The sequence below is a fragment of the Nothobranchius furzeri genome, chromosome 6 (assembly GCF_043380555.1).
Source record: "Nothobranchius furzeri strain GRZ-AD chromosome 6, NfurGRZ-RIMD1, whole genome shotgun sequence".
Taxonomy (NCBI): Eukaryota; Metazoa; Chordata; class Actinopteri; order Cyprinodontiformes; family Nothobranchiidae; genus Nothobranchius; species Nothobranchius furzeri.
This window is the reverse complement of record NC_091746.1, coordinates 81,718,159-81,736,185: the sequence shown is the minus strand read 5'-3', so window position 1 is coordinate 81,736,185 and position 18,027 is coordinate 81,718,159. Positions and strand designations below refer to the sequence as shown.

The 18,027-nt window shown below is 45.5% G+C and overlaps 1 protein-coding gene across 4 annotated transcripts in view; it reads left to right on the top strand.

Moving 5' to 3' along the window:
- Positions 1-18,027, top strand: part of lef1 (lymphoid enhancer-binding factor 1) — a 49,339-nt gene that overhangs the window by 29,127 nt on the left and 2,185 nt on the right. The window contains exons 5-10 of one of the 4 annotated variants that reach the window (XM_070552627.1): positions 143-233; positions 1,490-1,609; positions 2,274-2,436; positions 2,987-3,094; positions 4,620-4,662; positions 5,231-5,272. In XM_070552627.1, coding sequence (XP_070408728.1) covers positions 143-233; positions 1,490-1,609; positions 2,274-2,436; positions 2,987-3,094; positions 4,620-4,662; positions 5,231-5,265 — 560 coding nt within the window. In that variant the 3' untranslated portion in view covers positions 5,266-5,272. Of the gene's footprint in view, positions 1-142; positions 234-1,489; positions 1,610-2,273; positions 2,437-2,986; positions 3,095-4,613; positions 4,663-5,230; positions 5,273-18,027 lie in introns of all 4 variants that reach the window. The other 3 variants (XM_070552626.1, XM_070552625.1, XM_070552624.1) reach the window with 3 other exon arrangements.

Genomic DNA, 18,027 nt, shown 5'->3' with positions numbered 1-18,027 from the left:
TATACCCCACAGAGATCAACCTACGCTTGTGCAAGAGACCACTGCCCATGTGTTGAATCGAGCGAACCTGGTCTTTAAGGAGAAATTAAACTTGTTAACATTTTCACAAATCTTGATGCTTGTGTACGACCTTTGTTTGTAGGAATGCCCAGGCATCATCCCGGACCAGACATGTCCAATTTCTACTCGCTGTCTCCTGGGGGAGTGGGGCAGATCACGCCGCCGCTGGGATGGTGAGTCACTAACTGATGACCGTAAAAAGCTCGATGATTCATGCTGACGGGAGGGTGTGTGTGTGTGTGTGTGTGTGTGTGTGTGTGTGTGTGTGTGTGTGTGTGTGTGTGTGTGTGTGTGTGTGTGTGTGTGTGTGTGTGTGTGTGTGTGTGTGTGTGTGTGTGTGTGTGTGTGTGTGTGTGTGTGTGTGTGTGTGTGTGTGTGTGTGTGTGTGTGTGTGTGTGTGTGTGTGTGTGTGTGTGTGTGTGTGTGTGTGTGTGTGTGTGTGTGTGTGTGTGTGTGTGTGTGTGTGTGTGTGTGTGTGTGTGTGTGTGTGTGTGTGTGTGTGTGTGTGTGTGTGTGTGTGTGTGTGTGTGTGTGTGTGTGTGTGTGTGTGTGTGTGTGTGTGTGTGTGTGTGTGTGTGTGTGTGTGTGTGTGTGTGTGTGTGTGTGTGTGTGCGTGCGTGCGCGTGCGTGCGTGCGTGCGTGCGTGTGTGTTGAACGGAGGGTGGCTGGTCTGCAGCAGCAGCTCCAACAGGGAGGTCTGCCTCTTGGCTGTTTCTGGTGCACTGCTGTGGCTTCGACCACACTGCTCCTCTGTGAGCCCAGCACAAGTCAAACACATCACCGCGTGTGTGATCCTGCACAGCCATGTGGCTTCTTAACCTCCATCAAAGCTTTCTGAGAGCACTCCTGCTTCTTCCAGATTCATGCTTGTCAAAATGATCTAATTCCCTTTCTATCTGCCGTCGTGTCTTTGCTTTACCCGGTGCCTTTTCAGTTCCTGTCATGTTTTCATCTCCATTTTCCTCTTTCTCTGTCAGTGGGATTTTAAATTTAGGTGACAAAGTGGAAGTTTAGTTATGGTTTTAACAAAACAAGTCAGGATTCAATGGTAACTAAAGCGACTCATAAATGATTTTATACATGTTGAAATGAACAGGAAAGGCAAAACGCGTTGAAAACCAGAGATCCAGATGTTTTTGGGCAATTTTATGATCAGATGAGGGTTTGACTCTAGTTTATGTTTGATGAAATCCTAAAACATAGATTGTTTCTGGAAGAAACTTCATATTTAGATGAAACCATGTTTAAAAATGAGTGATCAATTTAGCATTGTGCTGCATTTGCATCATTTTCTAATCTACAAGAATGTGCATGTTCAGCACCAGCTGAGCATTCTGGTTTCAGTAGGTGTGCAGAATAAAACTGGAACGTGTGTGTGTGTGTGTGTGTGTGTGTGTGTGTGTGTGTTTGATTTAAATTCTTCCTGCAGGTTTTCTCACCACATGGTGCCCGGCCCCCCTGGTCCCCACGCCACAGGGATCCCCCATCCGGCCATCGTCAACCCACAGGTCAAACAAGAACCTCCGCATGAAAGTGACATCATGCACATGTGAGTCTTCCTTTTTTTTTTTTTTTTTTGCTTCATCAGCAGGCTTTCTGAGATGATGTACTTCCAGGTTTTTGTGGCCTCCACCACTGCAGGAGTTCATTGCTGACCCCCCCCCCCCCCCCCCCCCCCCCTTCTCTCAGAGCCTTTTGATGTAAACCGATAAGCAGCGAGGGTCGCTGCTCCTCTGATAGCAGGCCCGTGCCTCGTTTGGCCTTGAGGAGCACAACGCTCAGCCGACAGATACGTGAGATTAGAGCTGGGGATGCAGGAGGTGGTTATGGCTGATGCTTTCATTATTCATGGCAATCGCTGCCTCAAGTCTGCGCCAGCATCACTACAAAAGGCCACAAAAGGAATCAGGAGCGGGAGCAAAGTGTTTTTCAGTGTGGAGACGTTTGGTTTTAAGCAACTTCCAATGTCCCTTGGACAAAAGTTTGGTTGCTGTTAATGGTGAAGTAATGTCTCCGCATGAAGGGCTGCAACTGCACATGATTAAAGCGGGAGGGGCCCACGGCGTGGCAGCCCTTCTCACGCTGGGGACACCAGACCCCTGTCATGTTTTCATTTTAAAGGGGGCCACCATCGCGGCGTTCCCTCCTCCTGATGCTCGACTCTCCTTTTATTATCTGATCGTTTTCTGCCTACTTTTGTGTTTTTTTAACAGGAAATCCCAGCACGAACAGAGAAAAGAGCAGGAGCCCAAAAGGCCGCACATCAAGAAGCCGCTAAACGCCTTCATGCTCTACATGAAAGAGATGCGTGCAAACGTGGTCGCCGAGTGCACGCTGAAGGAGAGCGCCGCCATCAATCAGATCCTGGGCCGGAGGGTGGGTCACGTTTAGCGATGGTTCGATCGTTCAGTTGAACTTCCTGCAACTTTTTCCTTTTTTACGTCATAAATCATAGTTTAGATTTTCTCAAGCCTAACTGACTCTATTATATATAAAGAAGAATTTTTAAAGTTTGCACGGATAAAGTCCTGCTTTATAAGTGACATTTAATCAAACTGGTTCCAATAAAATCTGGCTGGATAATGGCACGGTTGGAAATGACAAAATGTGTCCCTTCTGAGGATCGGGGGAAAGGAGTGGAACCACAGAGTCATGTTAAAAGCTTTAACCAGTGCGCCCAGGCAGCCAGCCACAGCAAAGCCTGGACTGTGGCGGCGCGGGGTAATTACTCGCCGACACAGTTAGGGCGAAAAGAAGCTGTGCTGAATTAGATGCAGTGTTTTGATATGAAATCCAAGTATTTCCCCCCTTTTCTCTCTTTGTTCTAATATATTCATCATGTTGCTCCTAAACACTTTTCCCCCCGTTCCTCCACCGAAACACCACTTTTCTACTGACTGTATTCTCTTCCTTTGTACCAAAACAGTGGCATGCTTTATCTCGGGAAGAGCAAGCTAAGTATTACGAGTTAGCCCGCAAAGAACGGCAGCTCCACATGCAGCTCTACCCAGGCTGGTCCGCTCGAGACAATTATGTAAGTACCAACAGAACAGACCGGCAGTGGTGCGCGCGCAAGTGTTTCTGTTGTTTGTGTCTGTGTTGCATCATTTCCTCCATGATTTAAAATGAAGAAAGGGAAAGGCATTAATCCTCACTAGCCTTCTCTATGCTAATGGAGTCCATTTTCAGCGCCTTTTGTCTCACTGTAATGTGTAATTCATAGCACCATCCACGCTAAAATGGATTGTGGTTTCCTGTGGACTATTATTGGCGCTGTGAGTGAAAATTGCCTGGTAATGCTTATGCTAGTCTTTGATGTGCCGTATCAGCGCAGAGCTTCAGATGTAGCAGCAGCTGTTAGATGGAGCCGAGGAGGCTGGATCGCTTCCCTCGGCGTTCAGCAGCAACCTCTGCTTTCCCAGCTGCCTGTGAATGCACCACGCTCAGCTGGATTTAGGGTCCTTTCTTGAGTCTTCTGTGTGTGGTCAGAGCCCGTGTTTGAATGTGTGATGCGTGCGATTCCGTGAGAAAGAAAAGCACCAGATTTTGTTAAAAGTGTGGCTTCAGCACTCACGTTCACTCCACCACCAAAGTGCGTTGTGGTGTTTACCTGCCTCCCCTCGGACGCCCGACAGCATCCCGCCTCCTTCTGCCTCCTCCGCTCCGCTGCCAAAAGGCTCCACTGAACGGGGGAACAGACACACATCTCAGTTAAACACACAGCATCAGCTGGTCGCCCATACACCACAGTCATATCTACAGATATGACTCAGGCATTTTCTTTAGGAGAGCTGCTCCTTCGTCAGCAGCGGTAGGGTTGGAAATCCCCAAAATGGGTAACACACGGGCACAGAGAGCATGCAGCTTGCACGTCTGAGCTGAGCGGCACCCCTCTCATCCTTCCTTTTCACCCGCGCTCGCTCAGTCTCTCCTCTTCCTCGACTGCCGCTGCAGAAGAAGGCAGATTAGTTCATGAATAAGTGGATTAACAGACTTTACAGCAGGAAACTAAAGTGCTTCTCATATTTGACTACGACTCTACCTATACCTGTAGACACACACACACACACACACACACACACACCTGGAGACACCTAAAACCTCACCAACACCTCCTTTGAAAGAGAAAGGTGCTCCTAATGGCCCCTTTGAGCCAGACCACCTTAATTATAGTTTTTATTTGCACGTTGTCATCTGTGGGACGTAAAAATAGGATATTTCATTCATACATACTTATATAGCCAAAGAAATCAGTCAGGAAGCTCTCTATAAGGAGTAAAATATCAATACTTTCCACTTAAAAGTGGCTAAAACATCATTTTAGTTCAGTCATGGAGGAAACCCAGCTTGTGATCATAATAAAAGATGTCTCTGAGGCGGTGCGGCCCCTTTCAGTGCTGCAGTTTGGCTGCGGAGTCTGGAGTCTGGGGTTTGCTGGTTGGATGCCCAGCAGGGGATGAGTGAACATGGCAGTCAGCAGCAGGTTATTGGAGTGGTCTAGTGAGCGTGAGTGCTGGAGCCACACTTTACTCGTTCCTCTGTTTATGTTTTAGGGGAAGAAGAAGAAGCGGAAGAGGGAGAAGATGCAGGAATCGGCCACAGGTATCAACTTCCCTCCGCAGCTTACCTCTGCCTCTGTTTGTCTGTCGCATCGTGGCGTTGGGATTTCGACCATCTCTCCATCAAATGCTCGTTAAGCTGCTACAGAATCGGCTGGCAAAGCACTGATTAGAAGTAGATCCAGAAATCATGAAGCAAACGAAGCTATCGGCTTCATCCATTCATTCTTCTGTCCGAAATCATGAAGCAAACGAAGCTATCGGCTTCATCCATTCATTCTTCTGTCCGTATCTCATCCCTGCTTTCATACATTACACCTACTTTGGGATTAGTCTGTCCATTCTTGTGAGTACTTACAGATTCTGGGCTTTGCACTGTTTGTTTGCCTCGCTGCACTACAGCATGTCTTCCTGCTGACCTTGCTTATCTGCGCTTTGAGCCTCTTCTTAGCTCTGCAGCTGGAATCCTCTGAGAATCACACCTTTTAAATAAAATGTCAGTTTTTTTTAACCTTTTCTTTAACTTGGGTGGTTGAGGGAGGGCCGCCATGTCAACCAAATGCACCCCCACTCCTAAAAAAAGTTTTTTTTAAAGATGCAATTTTCTGCAGGTACAGGCCAGAGAATGAAAACGGCGTACATCTGAGAATATGGTAAGACCAACACCTCCATGCCCTCATTGTCCAATCAATGTCTTTATACGTGGCTAAACACGGACTTTTGAGAGCTTTTGCTCACAGACTAATCCTAAAAACAGGTCCACCCTTAATGTCGCCATGCTCATTGTGTTTGCAGTATTCATCTCTGCTGAGAGATTAATAATCTGCACGGGGAGTTTGACCAGCACCCGTGTGAGGGAGCATGCATGCATGTGTGCACGAGATGCTTGAATGTTTTTGTGTGATTTGATGAAAGGTTGGCTGCAAGAAAGAAAAGTGTAACCGTGTCTGCAGCTCCTCCAGTTAAACATGGACTGAATGATACATCTGAAAACACTTTAGCTGCACCACAATCTTTTTTTTATCTGCTAGTGGAGTGCAGGACGTCTGCTCAGGACCATATGGACAGCATGTGTCGTTCTCTTCTGTCTTTGTTAAGCAGAGCATCTTTTTAGCAGGAAGCTAATGAGATGCTATACCTTAATAAGATTTCATGGTACCTGGGGGGCTCAGAGGGTCGACAACGCTCTCGTAACAAAAGAAGTCCTTTTTTGAAATTATTGATTTCCATCAAATGACAAACCTCACCGAACCGTCGCCTTTTCTCCAGTAAATATTCCGTGTTGTTGTTTGGGCATCTCCGTCGCCCTTCTTCTTAGCGTCCTCTGCCTCCCTGTGAGCATCTTGTTATTCCGCTGCCTCCCGGCAGCAGAAAAAGCCGAGCAGATGTGACAAATCGGGTCAAAATGGGCCCAACCAGACAAAGGTTTTCCACTTGGTCGATTCTTGATCCAATGGCTTTCTATGAACCCAAAATTGGACGTCTTTTATTTATTTTTTTTCTGTTTTCAGAACACGGTGAGCGCAAGCGCCAGGAAAAAAAGAAGCACTTTTTCTGTGATCCAATAATTAGCAGCGCCTAGCCGCAGCGGGATGGACACCCTTGCTGATTCTCAGTGACAGCCTTAAACTAATATGCATAATACCAAGGATACTGCCACAACTCCCCAAGCCCTCAATTTATGCAGATCCCAAAGAGCTGGATTGGGGTTAGCGTGCTGTAGACGCCAAAAAAAAACCAACATCTTTTAAATGAACTCGTTTGTCTTTTTCTTTTCATCCGTCCCATCTGTCTCTCCTCCGTGTGAGAAAGCAGACAGAAAACTTGTTAATGAGTTGTTTCGTTTATAGATTTTTGGGGGAAGAGTTAACTTTTGGAGGTTTAAATGTTAGATTTCCCACAGTCACTGATTGTTTTTTCCTCTGAGACAAACCAGGCGTGGATTTCCAGATCAGCATTCTTCAGGGTGATTTTGGTTCTTTTGTTATCTTTAGCATGTCAAACTCTGGTCCTGCCACACAGCGGGGTTTCACCACAACAGAGCCGCTCTCTGAGTAGTTTCCTTTTTTATATAGAACTATTTCTCTCCCCAACTCCTCCTTCACTTCCGTTTCTGCTCCCTTCTTTTACTTTGTCTTGCTGCCTTGCTCCGATCGCACCGTTAGCCTTTTGTTTGAGTCAGCCCGCAGATTCGCAGCCTTTTGAGATAGTTATCTGGCCGAGACACATGCACGCCCTCCAGGCTCTCTCCCATTTCAGCCACTGCACATTTTTATCGCAGGGGGGAGACAGCCTCCACTTCCTTATAACACTTGCGGCTCGTGCACGAAGGATCGTTTTAAAAGAAATTCGGTCAATATTCCTTTAAATCGACACCTACTGACTATAACAGTGTGTAATGAATGTAAAGAGTGAATGAATGAATGAATGAATGAATGAATGATTGTAATGAACACAGAAGTGCTGTTCAGGCAGTGATGTCTCTCTAAGTCATGCCCTTCCTTTGCTCCGTCTGATGTGAGCAGCCAGAAGTCAGCTGTCAAAAGTCTTTGATGAGCAGAGAAGAAGAAGAAGACGGAGGGAGAGAGTGTGCTTGGGTTACAAAAAAGAGGGCCAGATGAAAATCCCTCTCCCTCGGTGGTTCAGTCTACCCATTCTCACTCCACTGCCACTCATCCTCCTGCCTCCATTCCCCACTTTCTTCTCGGCCTTCATTTGTTGCTTCTCATCTTCTCTGTCTTAAAGCTTCATCACTCTCAACACATCTCTCTCTTTCTCACACACACACACACACACACACGCACACACACATCTCAACTGGCAGAAACACACTCTGGCTGCAATTAGGCGAGATTCAGCGTCTGCCTCCCGTTTCTCCGAGTCGTTTCAATTTGACGCTGAGCCTCCAGGCCATCGCGGCACAGCCCAGTGCCTCCACACCCTGCCTTATTAGTGACCTCCGATAATTGGGGAAGGATTTCAAATTCCCCAAAAGAAGTGGGGTGGGGGGGGGGGGGGGGCAAAAAGACTTTGGGTCTAGCTCTGAGCAGCAGATGAGAGGATGTTTTTAAAGCTGCACTTTTTCACTCAGGAGAGAAGGGGGGGGGGGGGGGGGAAGAAAAGGGGGAAAAGTTTGAGGAAGGAGTTGGAAATTTGGACTTCAATGGGAGCGATGTCTTGGCTAATGTTGCTGAAGGTAGGAATCGGAAATGTTCCTCCCCTCCCATGACCTTCACAAAGCGTGTTCTGTGAAGTAAAACGACCCTCTCAGCACTCGCTTTAAGGACGTGTAATTAAAGTACGCGTCTGTGGCCTCAGCTCGCCTTGGCCCGGCTTCCTCTTTGACACTTGGAGAGGAAAGGCAGTGGTGTGTGTGTGTGTGTGTGTGTGTGTGTGCGTGTGTGTGTGCGCGCGCGCGCGTGTGTGTGTGTGTGCGCGCGCGAGTGTGTGCGCGTGCGTGTGTGTGTGTGTGTGTGTGTGTGTGTGTGTGTGTGTGTGTGTGTGTGTGTGTGTGTGCGTGCGTGCGTGCGTGCGTGCGTGAGATAGTTCTGTTTGCGTAAGAGACAACAAGGCTACAATGCTCCGGTTGTTTAGGCTGGAGCACCAAATTTGTTTAGATGGACTCCCGGGCCTATTGTGCGGTGGTTTAGCCAGCTGCTGGGACTCTGAGGGTCCGGTCTCTGGGTTTTTGTGATGTCTTCTCTACTTCCTCTCCCTCCTCACCCCTCGAGACTCCTAGAGGCCCTGCGGTGTTTTGGAAAAGGCGGAGATTTGTGACCTTATAAAACACACCCCTCCTGAGATTCCTATCTGTCAATACACACACACACACACACACACACACACACACACACACACACACACACACACACACACACCCTCCCTCCCTCCAGGTAACACGGCTCACACGTGAAGACGATGACGGGTGTCTACTTTTCTTTCTGCTTCAGTCTGTTCGGTCGTTGTTGGGAGAACATCTCCTCTTTCGGTTTTCTGCCTCCTCGCTCCCCCGTTTCTATCATTTTTATTTTTTGCCTCGCTGCTCTTTTTCCGCCCCGCTCCTGAACATGAGAGGCAGCGGAGGTCTTTTGAAGCAGGACCACAGCAGAGCGGAGCAGTCATTGTGCCGGCCCTTTGAACATGCCGCGCCCCCTCCCTCCTTCTCTCCCCCCCCTGACGTCCTCCATCCTGCAGTGGCTCAAACAGAGCTGTGAGGGGGCACGGGGCCAGACTTCAGCTGCCCCCCCACACCCCCCCCAGCAACATTTTCCTCAGATGTGGGCAATTGCTTCCACCAGCCCACTCCCCTGTGCTCTCCTAGTCTCACCCACACATGCCTGAGGTTTGGGGGGGGGGTTTGGTGACTACCCAGCAGCCCCCACCCCACCCCAACGAGGCCAGACCCTGCCCTTCCTCCTTTTCCACTGTTGCTCCTCTCGTCTCTCTCAGCTTCTCTTCCTGACTTTAGTGAGTTTCTGATAGCCCCTCCAGGAAAAAGACACCCCCCACCCCCCCAAGTCTACTTTTTGACTGGGGTTAAAAAATTCAAAGCATTTTTTTGTCTGACAGCTTAAGAAAGTGCTGACAGATGCTGCTGGTTTGGGACGCATTAGCATCACTTCCAGGTGTTTTTTTCTTCCTTTTTTTTAGTTAGTTTTGTCTTTTTTGTCCTTTTTGTCTTCAGCAGCGCCGTCACAGCTCTGAGGAGTAAAACTGTTTCTTAAAGTTGCACCAAAGCCCAGCGGCTCCGCTGAAGTTCCCTTTACTCCTTCAGGTCCAGTTCACACTGAATCAGATGCAGTAGATTTATGAAAAACCCATTAGAACCAGGATGGACGGCCTATAAGCGACTTGGCTCTGAGGGGACAAGAGAGTCATGGACCAACGCGGACGGGTTGGGCCGTTCATCATTTTTGGAAATGCAAAACCAAAGTTAAAAGCAGCAATAAATGTGTCCTCCAGCCTAAGCCTATGGCAGCATAACTAAAGGGATGAGCCAAGATGACCAGAGTTAACCCTAACTGTAAGATTTATCAAAAGGGAAAGCCGACTCCCACCGGTAGACCGGACGTCTGTCTCACAGATGGAAACTGGTTCCAGGAGCTTTTACTTGTAGACTCCAGGAACCGAACCTGCAGTCCAGGAGCCAAGCGCTCTGTTGGGAACATATGGAACAATAAAATGTTTAATATAAGAAGGAGTTTGATCTTACAGAAGTTTATACGTTTAAATTCTGGATTTTACAAGGAAGCAATGAGAAATCTGATCTCTCAAACAACCTCTTATCAGAACCCCAGCAGCAGCATTCTGGATCAGAAACGGATAGTTTGAATGTCCCGATCAAGACTAATCCCAATAATCTAGCCTAGAATTAATAAATGAACTCACTCTTCACTTTGGGTCAGGATGTTCCCAACTGTAGCAGAACTACACGATGGAACAAGCCCTCCAGAGGAAGTGAAAGAGCAAGTCACCCCCAAATCAACTTTTTTTTGCTGATAAACTAAATAAACGCGTGTCTAATCGTGCTGCAGACACGTGTCGTCAATAATTTGGCACTTCAGTGCATCTTAGTAAAATTTAAATATTCTGCCTAAAACTGTCAGTATTGCGCCGTTGTCAGGTAAAACCTCTGCACTGCATTTGAATTTAAGGCCTAGTCCACACGTAGCCGGGTTTTTTAAAAACGAATATCCGCCCCTCCAAAAACTTGCATCACACCACCTCGTTTTAAAAAAACTCTGTCCACACGTACCGGATAAATACGTTGTTAAGGACATGCCAGACCTGTAGGCGGCAGTACTTCCCCCGTTCTTAACCTCGTCCTTCGTCTGTGGTCTTCTGCAAGCAGCAGTAATTCCGCTTGCAAAAACAAACAAGCAGAAAGCGCTTGGACGATTGATAAAGCGAGCGCAGCTCTGAGGGCATCCATGCTGTCGGCTAGTGTAAACACAGGTCGCACACGTGATGTCAGCATTTTTTGTCGCGGAAAGTGACGTTGCGGACCTTAAAACTCCGGTTTTGTCCGTCCACACGCAGACACCCAAAACGGAGAAAACGCAGATCTTCACTTTGGCCGGAGTTTTTAAAAAACTCCGTTTTCATGTGGACGACAGGCCAAAACGTAGAAAAATATCTACGTTTTGGCAGATCCCCGGCTACGTGTGGACAGGGCCTTAATCTGCCACCGCTATTGGCTAAGAGGTATGCTATGATGTAAACTGGTGCATTATGATGTCACAATGCCATTGTGCGCCTGTGTGTGTGTATTTGTTAGCGGCTCCGCCCTCTCGGTCTGCCAGGCAACGGCATGTGTTGCATTTTTCAAACATGAAGTGGGAGTGGAGTTAGACTCTGGTAGGGGGTGACTTGCTCTTGAAGGACTACACACCAAGCTTCTAATGTCCAAAAATCAAAACCTATCATTTGAATTTAAAAACAAACAAACAAACAAAAAAAGGAAACATCTGATTTTAATCTGATTCGGTTTGAACTGGGACCCCACTGAGAGTCATAAACCCAGAAGCTGGGAGTCCTCAGATGAACTCTAGAAAACAAAGAAACAGCTTCTGGCACAAATTTACTATAAATTAGTTAAACAGTTTTCAAAAAATCTGAAGTATATTGGATTGTTGACAGCTTTTGTTTAGGATGTTTGTATATTTAACCTCATCAGGGCTGGGAAACAGAGTTGTTGGGTTCGACACTGAAAAGTTTGCTCTGGGTTTGTTCACATGTAGCTTTATTTTACATGTTGAGACCTTATTGGTTCTGTTTCTACCTGCTTTTGAGACAGAATGTGCTGAGTCAGGCGTTTGAGTAACCTAAATGCAAAAGTGAGTCATTGATTACTCCACGAATCATCTGGTTTAATGAAACTGTGAGAAAACAAAGATTGTGACGAAGCGCTAAAGGTCAAGACTTCCCCGTTGCTCTGCCACGGGGAAGTCTTCTCCACCTTTCTCCTTTCCACTGGGCCTATTTTTAGAGTAATTTGTCAGCACTGTTTTTCTTTTTAATGGCTCCAAAAACCAAAGAAAAAAAGTCGGGAGGGGGAACGTGAGGAGGTGGGAGTGAGCCGGGCTGGAGGGCTCGGAGGCGTGCGGGGGACCCAGCTGTGGGTGCTTTGATTTGGCCCGGGAGGTGAAAGCGGGGATTGAGGCGTGAGGCTGTGCCAGTTATCTTAACCTCCCACACTTCAAACACTGGGTGAGAGCACGTCCGACTCCTTCCTCCCGCTCTCCTTCCCTCCGTCACATAAAGGCAAAGGAATTCACTCGCCCTCTGAACAGAGGAGCGTTTCATTTCCTGCAAAAAAAAGGGAAAAAAATCCAGCGAGCATTCCTGAGCTGTTATGTTGGAGGAGACCATCGAAGAGCTGGTGGGAGGTGAGGAGGGGTCAAGTTGCTTCTGAATCCCTGCATTTGTCAGCTGGCCTTCTACACCCCCCCTCTTTACAACCAACCCTCATGCAGGCACACAGTCCCGCTGTTACTCTCTCCCCCGTTCTTTTCCTTTCTCTAAAACTTCTGCACATAAACTCGCCTGCAGCCCCTCAGCTCGCTTCCCCAGGCAGGAAGGTCGGCACGTTTTATGTCTGCGGTTGGGGAGGGGAGGGGGGGGTACTGGGTGCAGGAAACTGGGTGCAGGGCCGGGCGTGCGAGCCAGCTTTGAGATCCTGGGATGAAAAGAGAGAGAGGGAGGCGGTGGTAAATAGAAGCGACAGGGATCACTCTTTCTCTCTGAGCGCTGTGTTCCTTTCAGTTTGTGTTCCGTGTGTGTGTGTGTGTGTGTGTGTGTGTGTGTGTGTGTGTGTGTGTGTGTGTGTGTGTGTGTGTGTGTGTGTGTGTGTGTGTGTGTGTGTGTGTGTGTGTGTGTGTGTGTGTGTGTGTGTGTGTGTGTGTGTGTGTGTGTGTGTGTGTGGGTATGTGTGTGTGTGTGTGTGTGTGTGTGTGTGTGTGTGTGTGTCCAGACTTTTAGGCGGTGTGATGCAGCAGGACAGAAAAAAACACACTTGGCTTTTCCACAAAGGAGAAGAAAACTATTATAGTTGCATTTTCCTTTTTTCTTTCTTCATATTTTCACAAAGCAGCTATCTTTTTAGTCACAGGAGGCGTCCACCCACCTCCATCTCTGCCTCTCCCCCCTTTGATCAAAGATTCTATTTGATGCTGCTCGGGTCTAAAATAACTCTCCTTTAGCTTGTCAATAACTGAAGCTAACTCTGTTATGTTAGCTTGAGCCCAGATCACAGGAATGGGAAAACAAAGCACTTGTGCAGTTTGACAGTTTCCCTGCGAGGGAGCGAGGCCGGTTTCACAAACGTCTCCTGGTGGAGGTGGATTCTAATAAAACTTGACATCTTTACGTCAACCCAAACCTGAGAGTAACCCACTTAAAATAATTACTTAAATACTCATAAACTCGACTAGTTTTAGCTAGCTGGGTCTTCAGGTAAGGGTGATAAAATCTGGTTTTCCGCTGCTTGTCCAGACCTCTACCCTGAGGAAGTTCCTAAGAGCTCGGTAACGACTAGATCACCTTTCCAACCATCTTAAAAGACCCAAATCATGCTATTCAACCTTTTAGAGCAAAGGTAGGCACAATACATGATTGAATATTACAGTTGGCTTTATTGAGATGTCATTTTATCTTAAATATGAGTTGTTTTTGGCAGCTTGCTTTTGTACCCAGAAATGAAAAGGTTCATTTAAGTGACGCTCCGCCCATGCCCGCTCCGACTAAACACACCTACAACAGCATCTTAGGCACGTCTGCTGTTGTGATGGCTGTGGTAGTCCAGCGGTCCTGACGCCAGTTCCACTCCGTTGTGGGGAGTAATTTATGTAGCCAGCTTAAGAAGATTTCATTTTATGTTTTAATTTTTTTGATTATTTTCTGCAAAAATATTTTGTATTTCTAAAGATCTCGGAATTTGGTCATTTGCAAGCAGTATTTTATTTGATTTACTCTGCTCACATCGCATGGACCCACGCTAAATAAAGTAAGAAAACAAACAAACTGATTAGTCCTTATATTTTAAACTGTTAACTAGGGATGTAGGAAAATATCGATATGGCAATATATCGTGATATTTTTCCTGCGATTATTACATCGATATTCAAAAGCCGTGTATCTAATTCTTGAAAGAATTTACATGCAAACTTTTGTGTATTTTCTTTTCGTTTTGTGCAATTCAATCACCACCCACTAGTTGGCAGCAGTGTGCAACGGGTTTTGTTTCCACCATTGAACTGTAAATCCCTCCATCATGGTTCAGATACCTCATGTTAAACATGTTACGTATCAGTTTGGACTGTTTATTGAACATTCTTACAATAAATTCAGTTAAAAAATGCTTGTAACGTCTGACTGAATGTATCGCAATATATCGTGATATATCGTATCGTCTCCCCTGTATCGAGATATGTATCGTATAGCCAGAATTTCAAAAATACACATCCCTGCTGTTAACCAATAAAGAGTTGAAAACATCATACTGGCAAGTGTGGCTAGAAAGGAAGAAAATAAAATACTGCTGAGACCAGCAGTGGAACCGGTGCAAATCAGCATGCCAGGTAGTTACTCTAACTACCAGGCTACCTAGTCTGTTAAAAAATGCCAGTCGTCTAAGACGCATATCCTGTGCTGACCATTATGTGCATCTTTGTTGGCAGAACACCGTTTTTATTGTGGTGTTTTGTCCCCAATGCAGAAGTAATTTGTCAGAATATCCACTCTGGTACTGGTGGAGGTTCAAAGCACTCATCTGTGACATGAAGGTCACATTCTCAACTGCAGCATGAAATCAAATGCTCTATTCCCACAACTCAAAGAAAGTGTGCATTAGTGACCTACTTCCAGGGGAGGCGGGTTCCAGGTCCGAATCTAGCATCGGGGGAAGGAGCAGGGCCTGATGATGCACTTCGTTTCCATGCTTGTATTTGGAGGCTTTTCCAAAAAATTTGAAAAATTGCATCTGAGACAGGAAAATGCATGACTGCAGCCAAAAATGGGTCTGTTCTGAGAAATAACATTATCACATGATTAAATGCTCCAAAAAGTGGATTTTCCATGATATGGCCCCATTAAGGACACCCCTGATTACAATAAAGTACAGTGGTGTGAAAAACCATTTGCCCCTTCCTGATTTCTTATCCTTTTGCATGTTTGTCACACAAAATGTTTCTGATCATCAAACACATTTAACCATTAGTCAAAGATAACACAAGTAAAACACAAAATGCAGTTTTGAAATTATGGTTTTTATTATTTAGGCAGAGAACAAAATCCAAACCTACATTGCCCTGTGTGAAAAAGTAATTGCCCCCTGAACCTAATAACTGGTTGGGCCTCCCTTAGCAGCAATAACTGCTCTGGAGGAATTTTGGCCCACTCATCTTTGCAGAATTGTTGTAATTCAGCTTTATTTGAGGGTTTTCTAGCATGAACCGCCTTTTAAAGGTCATGCCATAGCATCTCAATAGGGTTCAGGTCAGGACTTTGACTAGGCCACTCCAAAGTCTTCATTTAGTTGTTCTTCAGCCATTCAGAGGTGGATTTGCCGGTGTGTTTTGGGTCATTGTCCTGCTGCAGCACCCAAGATGGCTTCAGCTTTAGTTGACCAACAGAAGGCCGGACGTTCTCCTTCAGGATGTTTTGGTAGACTGTAGAATTCATGGTTCCATTTATCACAGCAAGCCTTCCAGTTCCTGAAACAGCAAAACAACCCCAGACCATCACACTACCTCCACCATATTTTACTGTTGGTATGATGTTCTTTGTCTGAAATGCTGTTACTTCTACGCCAGATGTAACGGGACATTTGCCTTCCAAAAAGTTCAACTTTTGTCTCATCAGTCCACAACGTATTTTCCCAAAAGTCTTGGCAATCATTGAGATGTTCATTAACAAAATTGAGACGAGCCCTAATGTTCATTTTGCTTAAAGGGACTTTACGGAGTTTAGAATTTTTATGCTCACGATTGCCCCCTCTGGCCAAAAGCGTAACGGCAGCTTCAATAGTAGGCTCGTGCACGAGGCGCGCTGCTGTACGGGCACACTCCTTAACAAAAATAACTGCCGAGACAGTCAGCTCCGTGTGTGTGTGTGTGTGTGTGTGTGTGTGGCCCGGAGGACAGAGGACAGGAGAACGTGCAGCTAATTAATTAAATATTTTGGTTCTGTACCTTTCTCTTCAGCACAGCCGACAAAGGTTTATGATGGGTCAGTCCTCCTGCATGCTCAGATCATTCCCTTCCCTTGCTTGAAAAATTGTTCCAAAATGAAAGTTAAACCCACATCCTTTTTATCTGTGAATTTAATGCCGTTCGGAGAGTCTCAAATAAAAATTTGGGCATCTTACTGTAAAAAAATATACCATTAATGTGAAAAATAAACTAATTAAATTTTATTTACATTTAGATTTGAACCTGGATCTTCTCCGTCATCTTTCTAGATGAGCTAAAGCACCAGTAATGTCTTTTGTATTTGTAGCTATTATATCCTTGATGACAGCTGAAACAACGTTCAAAGAACGGTTCGGAGCAAAAATGGCTATTTTGTTGCTAATTTGCAGGAAATATCTAGAAGAAAGTAGCTAAGGGTCTTCAGAAATGTAGCTAGGTTCATCACTAGGCGTGAGGAACAGCGATAAAGTCGCAGAGTTGGCACTGCCTCTCTCTCTGCTGCTAAAGCTACTGACAGCAAATGCTACGGGCGATGCCTGAGCGTGAACACGCATGAAGCAGCCTGCTCGACCCGAGCAGCTCTCTTTTTCTGTGACTTTACAGAAAAACAGGCAATCACAGTAAAAATGCCAGGGCTCATTCTACAGGACCAGGGCATTGCAGGAGAATGAATGAAGAAGACATTTATTATTTCTATACATGTTTTGGCTGTCACACTTCCATAATGCCCCTTTAACATTGGTTTTCATCTTGGAAATCTGCCATGCAGGCCATTTTTGCCCAGTCTCTTTCTTATGGTGGAGTCGTGAACACTGACCTTAATTGAGGCAAGTGAGGCCTGCAGTTCTTTAGAAGTTGTCCTGGGGTCTTTTGTGACCTCTCGGATGAGTTTTCTCTGCGCTCTTGGGGTAATTTTGGTCGGCCGCCCACTCCTGGGAAGGTTCACCACTGTTCCATGTTGTTGCCATTTGTGGATAATGGCTCTCACTGGTTCGCTGGAGTCCCAAAGCTTTAGAAATGGCTTTATAACCTTTACCAGACTGATAGATCTCAGTTACTTTTGATCTCATTTGTTCTTGAATTTCTTTGGATCTTGGCATGACGTCTAGCTTTTGAGTTGCTTTTGGTCTACTTCTCTGTGTCGGGCAGCTCATATTTAAGTGATTTCTTGATTGAAACAGGTGTGGCAGTAATCAGGCTTGGGGGGGGCTACAGAAATTGAACTCAGGTGTGAAACACCACAGTTGGGTTTTTTTTTAACAAGGGGGGCAATTAATTTTTCACACAGGGCAATGTAGGTTTGGATTTTGTTCTCTCCCTAAATAATAAAAAACCATCATTTCAAAACTGCATTTTGTGTTTACTTGTGTTATCTTTGACTAATGGCTGAATGTGTTTGATGATCAGAATAGGGTTGTCACGGTATGAAAATGTAACCTCACGGTTATTGTGACCAAAATTATCACGGTTTTCGGTATTATCGCGGTATTTTTTAAACGGTGTTGCATATGTTCAGAAAGCATTGATAGTCCTGTTCTACACAAACTGAAATAGTTCTGAAAAGGTTTAACAGTGTTTATTAAACCTAAAATAACACAAAGCCTTAGCAAAAGTGCAACTTTTCACAAGTAAAGGAACAAACAGCTTCTTTTTCTGGAACGTGTTACAGTAGTCAGTGCAGGTTTAAATTATACAAATCCAAACATTCAAAACATAAACAATATGTAAACAAATCAAAGAAACACCACTTGTTTTCTCATATACTTGTTTTCTTCATTATCAAAATGAAAATCTAAAACTCCAGTCCACACTTGACTTGAGCTCTGTACAAGTCAACCTTAAAAAACATGTATTTAAAATAAATAGCCACTTTAAACAAATGACTAAAATAACTACTACACTATGTAATCAAATCCAAATGTTCAAGTATAAATGGCATTGAATAAGTAAACAAATCAATGACAAGGAACTAATTGTATATTTCTCTTCATCATCAACAAATAAGATGCTTCATGCAGCAACAGGGTGTCCGTGACACGGTTTAAATGCTGGCAGAGGGCGCTGCGGCTGCAGTATATAGTGACTCGTTGAATTCTCCCTCAACCAAAAGTCCTCACGTCATGCATTTAAGCTAAAATGCTAATGTTAACCTACCTTGCACTGGCTGTAGAGACGTGGGTGATGGTCACGCAGATGTGCCATGAGATTCGAAGTGTTGC